This window comes from Suillus paluster, assembly GCF_016628075.1.
Source record: "Suillus paluster strain FC165 chromosome Unknown EDB91scaffold_48, whole genome shotgun sequence".
NCBI lineage: Eukaryota > Fungi > Basidiomycota > Agaricomycetes > Boletales > Suillaceae > Suillus > Suillus paluster.
Genome location: NW_024537608.1, coordinates 108,903 through 114,902, shown reverse-complemented (window position 1 = coordinate 114,902; position 6,000 = coordinate 108,903). Strand labels below are relative to the sequence as shown.

Genomic DNA, 6,000 nt, shown 5'->3' with positions numbered 1-6,000 from the left:
CATCCTCTGATGAAGACTCCCTGCCTTATCCTCTCCCTGAATCCTCCTTGATTCTCCTCGAGCCTCCTGCTCATATCTCCTTGTCACAGGTTGCAACAGCTCCCCCAGGCACTCAAGCTACCTCCCTAGATATAGAAGGTGCATATCAAACCATTCCCATCCTACCAGACCACAAATGTTTCCTTGTGGTGCGTTACAAGGATCTTTTCTATATGGATCATAACCTTCCTTTTGGTGCCACATCTGCAGCCGGTCTCCAGGGCAAAGTTGCCAATGTCACAGTGGACATTTGGGCGCATGCGGACATTGGTCCCACATGGAAATGGGTCGACAACTTCTTCGTTGTTCGTGTCCTGGATCCCAATGGTCCTTTTTCCAGCATCTCGAATGGTATTCACTACCATTATCACTATGACCTCTACTCCATCAAAGACTATGTCAGTCCCATCAACATCCCTTGGCCCAAACTCAAAGGAGCTGAATTTGGCGATGTTCGAGATTATGTCAGGTACATGTTCGATTTTCCCAACCGGACAGTATGCTTACCTGAGGAGAAATGTCTCAAATACGTACACCGACTTTGACTGTTCCTCAATTGATTCTCCCATCATCAGGTACTCAAAATGGATGCTGAGAAGATCAGTGGTACTCTCACCCACTGTGTATTTGTTTTCCCCTTCAGACAATCTTATCTCTCCAACCTATATTGTTGGATTGCTGACTTTCCTGGTGAATTCATTCCCCACTTCATGCGCTCAGCTGTTTGCACTGATCTCCTTTGGTGGCTCAAACTTCTCAAATCAAAAACCATCCCACAACCACTATATCCCAGACCACCCACCCATGATTATAATATCTGTGTGGACACCTCAACAAGTACTGGGATCAGACTCTGTTGGAATGGTCTGTGGGATGCATGGGTCATCAAGGATGGATGGCATGACCCTCCAGGACATGACATCAGATGGCTGGAAGCCATCACTGGTGGAATTTGCCATCTATGCCACCTTCACCTTCGGAATTGCAAGCTCTGATTTCCTCATTTGCAGCGACAATGAGGGTATCATTGGGGCCTTCCACAAAGGGCGCTCCTCCAATCCTGCAGTCAACATGTGCATCAGACGAACGGAAGCCACTCTCCAGATGGTGGATCTCTCCATTTCACTTATATATGTCAACACCAAGGACAACAAGGCTGACCCCATCTCTTGAGGCATTCTCCCAACCTCCATCACTTGTCTCCCATTCTGCATTCCCATTCCCACAGAATTACTTCCCTTTGTCGAACATGTCCATTCCTAATATCACCTTTGATGATATCCTCCGTAGTGTCAGCAGCAACGAATCCTCAGATGAACATCATTGTCTCTCCACCAGCGACATTTGCACCCTAGCCACCTCTCATCCTAACAAACAAGTACGTTATCCTCGCAGACCTCGTCCCAGTGCCATCATTTCCCCTTCATCCTATTGTCCCCTGGTTCTCGCCAGTGACCGAGTTCTTTTATGGACCACTCCTCATGGCATAGACTTTCAACATGAACTAGAATTACTCCTACCTGGATCACATATCCTTAAGATGTTCTTCATTGCACTTCACTCCTTAGACTGTCGATACATGTAGCAATTACAGCGCAGGTCTTCTTTGATTTACCCAATTTTGCGATCATCTATGCATTCCCGAAGACAAACACATGCCAGCCCCAGGCAATCTGCTCTCCACATTCATTGCAGATGCCTCCAGATCCATCTCCAATAGCACAGTCAACAACTGGCTTTCCAGGCTTACATACTGGCACATCATCAATGGTGCTGAGTGGCACGGTTCCAACTCAGAGCTACTCTGTCACATACGTCAAGGACTCTCACGTCTTGTACCACCTTCTTCCAAATGTGCTCATTGTCCACCTGTCACCCTCGAGGCTCTCACACAACTTCGCAATGGTCTAGATCTTTCCAACTCATTCAACATCTGTCTTTGCAATCACCTGCATAGCCTTCTGGTGCTGCTGCTGGTAGGCCTCCATTTCATCCTATCATACATTTCACTCACCCTGTCCTAGTCTTGGAGAACTCAGTCATTCCCAGCATCAATACCTTCAATTCCATCAAACACATCTCACCATCCATCTTGCCCATTACAACCATAGACTCCAATAATGTACGTTCCTCCACATTCCACATTCCATGGACGAAGACAACAAATACTGAGGGCATGGACATCAACATTACTGCTCACTCACATGCCACCTGCCCTCATACTGCCTTGCTTCTCCACCTCAGTGCCAGTTCCACCATCCCCAATCATGCACCGCTTTTCTCCTTTGAAACCTCCAACAATTCCAATTCTTGGTCTCCCATGACAAAACCCTGGTTCATGAAGTGTTGCAATGACATCTGGGTCGCCACAGGTCACCCACACATGCCAGGTCACACCTTTCGCATTGGAGGTGCTACCAAGTTACTCCTGGAAGGGGTACCTCCAGACATTGTGGCCATGCAAGGGAGATGGAAGTCCCAAGCCTTCCTAGACTATTGGCATAAGATCGAGTCCATTCTGCCTTTGTTCATCTCTACAGCAATCACATCATCCACTGCTTTACTTCACTTACAATCAGTCATGCAAGATTTCCATCATCATCACTCTGCATCTACCAATAGCACTTAATTTCCTCTTTACTTTATTTGCTCTCTCTTCATGTCTGTATTACTCATGCTCATGTATAATGTCCTTTCTCCTTGCACCAATCACATATTTTTCTCTCAATCCCATCTCTCTTTGTGTGGGGTTTGGGTTCCTCAAAGAGGAACTCGACTCGTATTTGAGCCGTGCTCTCAAGGTGGTTTGGTCTCGTTCCTTTGCAGTCCCCTTCATCCTGCAACCTGAGATCTGGCCTCAGCATGCTCAGAAAGTCTGTCCCCTCTGTGTCTGAGCTTTTCACTTTTTCAACCCCAAATGCTGGACTCAGAATGCTTCACTTCAAACTGTGTATGCAGACATGGTCTGGCAAAGCCAGACCTTCCCCACCACACCATGAAAGCAAAGCTTTCATGGTGAAACACCTCACTTAGCCTTCTCACTCACCTCCTCTCATCATCCTGCAAGTGTGCTTGTCCGAAAATTAGTATCGCACTTCATCCTCTTCTTCTGCTAATTTTATTCTCTCCATCAAACATCCACATGGCCATCATACAAAGCATAGTCTATCCATAGTCTCACAACATTTTTTGGTCAAGATCCTAATGAGTTGTAAGCAAAATACTAGAAAGTGGTGTGTTCAAGAAAGTTCAGGCACACAAGTAATGTGACTGATGTTTGCTTATTAGGACTAGGAATACCAATAGGAATAGCATAGTAAAGAAAGACTTGATGAAATTTCGAGTTTTTGGTCATTAGAGACTAGGTAATGTGACTTGAGAAATGGTATATATATCATTTTGAGTGAGGTAAAATAAACCTACTATGGTGTAATGGTAAGTATGTTGCTCTTGATAAATAATCCTGAGACAATGAGGCCTGAGGTGTCCAGTTCAACTCCTGACATTGGCAATTCAAAGTGTCAAAAAATGCGAATTTGTTTTTGTTTATTTACTACCTGAAGCTGTGGCACTGGGAGGTTCTGTACAGAGCTGTACAGTGGGGGGAGGTTCTGTGCAGAGCTGTACAGTGGGGACCAAGCTGTAGCACTGTGGCACTGTACAGCTCTGTACAGAACATTGTAGTTTGCTGATGCTGCTCCTTCTTCAGCTCTAGAGTCAGCATTGGATGAACTTAATGAAGGAGAGGAGAATGGGAGTGACAGCAATATCTTGCTGTTGGAGGAATTAGATCTTGAGGAATGAGTATTGAATTCATTAGGGTATCATAATAAAGCTGTTTACACATTTTTACATCTGAGGCCCTGGCCCAAGCCCAGGCCAGGCCTGAGCCCTCCAGAAGGGCCTGGCCTGGGTTTCTTCCAGGCCCAAGCCCTTCAAAGCCAGGCCCAATGCATCACTGCATGACTCGTCTAACAGAGTTCTTTCTAGAGACTGAGATTATTGTTTTCTACTAGTGTCCCGTCCCATCCCGCTCGTCATTAAAACCTACATTTGGTGTGGTAGAATTTGGGATCATCAGACCGTTCCTCATAGCATTGTAAGGCAGTAGTAACTCCTTAAGAGCGAGAGAGGGAGCAGAATTTAGAGGGTTCAAGCCATGGACAGAATTGAAGCTTGTCTTCTGACAACTTTCATCTTTTCCCTCACTTGATCCCTGCACTGTCCCCTGAGTCATATCCCCACTCGCTATCACCTTCAACCTCTTCACTGTGCGCTCTGCCACTTCGAGATTTGTTTCCAAAGTTACTCCTCTGGTGAACTTCAGATTCGTGGTTCCATCCCGCACATGGCGGTCCTGAACTTCTGTCGCTCTTCTCGGGTTCATCCTCATCCCTGACGAAGCCAAGGATTTCAAGATAATGCACGAACCCGGCATCATAAGAGGGATCTCCTTCTGTTGTGGCCGAAGCAAGGACTTGTTAGACTCCAAGTACTACTTTTGCCTTTGAAATCTTATGCTTCTGATAGTCGATGATGAATTTGAGACATCGTTCGACGACTTCAGGTTCGAAGGAGGGTGATGTGATTTTCGCTAGATTCTCGTCTCTGGATGGAGGTTTCGGTTTGAGAGGAGGATCGGCCATTGTCCGACATGGATGAGCAGATATTTGCGATAAATAATAAATATGACGAAATGGAACAGCTAGAGTGACGACAAGCAAGTGAGAAGAGGTAGATAGGAAAATAGTTCATCTACATACCTAGTGCGACGACAGGCAAATGAGAAGAGGCGAGGACCTAATTGCCCGCGCGCACTAGGAAAAGGAAAGAATCTCCGTTCAGACAGAGATTGCTCAGCATGTGCGTCATGCCGAGAGCGCCCGGAGCGCGTGCCACAAAGGCAAAGGGATAGACCCTGGGTAGGCCATACTTAGCCTAAATTTGTAGCGGAGGATTTCCCTGATAATGGTGGAAAGCAAGAGGAGCAGTGTGATCACACCGTGTCCGGCGGAATATTAATGGCGAAATTCAAGTGTCCTCGACACTAGCCCCTTCTTCTGAGCAATCTTCAACTTGGGACCTGTACGTACACGCACTTCGATGTCAGGCCGAATACACCGATTTTCTTGTGCATTCATGTACAAATACACGTAAGTCGAGTACCCTGATGAGTGTCTTCTATCAAAGCTACAGGATTCATGCAGGAGGTTTTCTAATGTTATTCAAGAGAGAGTCAGGTCGAGGCAGCAGGGAAATTTATACAGAAGCATATTGGTCGACCCCACAACGAACTGCATATCGTGCGATCAACCACTGTACCAACGCGAAAGCAGAAACACGACTCACTAGTGCTGCCGCGACATGCTCAGTCTGAGATGGTTACCGTAAACAATAGCGGGCTTTGCCGGTAGGATCAACTGAAGTCTGTTGGTACAAGGCGCAAGGGTGAGTCATGGTGTTGAATAACGAACGACTTATACTCACATCCACCGCACAAAGAAGACCTTCGCAGCATACTGGGGTCGCCCGCCCGGGGTAGGCGCAAAGTTGGCCGATACCCGCGCACGCACTGACAGACATAGATGTTGCCAACGCAGCAACAACAGCGAGGAGGAATGAGAAATGCATGGTTTAATATCAGATGCTTCAAAGGGGATCTCGAATAATAACTCTGGTACCGGCAGTACGAAGACAGCTTGCTTTTATGTGCTAGAAAATTTTGCCAAGCACTCAGCTGCCAGCTAACTGCCAGCAGTTCTATCATCAGAATGATGAATGATTTCGCCTGGCGGACTTCGGGGGAACAATTTAACAACTCGGAAAAAGCGATTTGAAGACTTGCTGCTTTGTTTTCGCCCTTCTTAATCTTCTTCAATGCTCCCGGCAAGTCAGGATGAGGCTCCACGGAGGCAATACTAAACATGGCTGCTCCCACGTCCTTGGGTATCAGACCTCGGA

At 46.6% G+C, this 6,000-nt stretch overlaps 1 protein-coding gene across 1 annotated transcript; it reads left to right on the top strand.

Annotated features, from left to right (window-relative positions):
• Positions 1 to 1,734: 1,734 nt before the first annotated feature.
• EDB91DRAFT_1250918 (uncharacterized protein) lies at positions 1,735 to 2,668 on the top strand (the record flags this gene model as incomplete). Its single annotated transcript, XM_041323285.1, has 3 exons — positions 1,735 to 1,944; positions 1,997 to 2,015; positions 2,064 to 2,668. 3 exons carry the CDS (start codon positions 1,735 to 1,737, stop codon positions 2,666 to 2,668), a joined length of 834 nt encoding a protein of 277 aa, XP_041174744.1.
• Between the last annotated feature and the right edge of the window lie 3,332 nt (positions 2,669 to 6,000).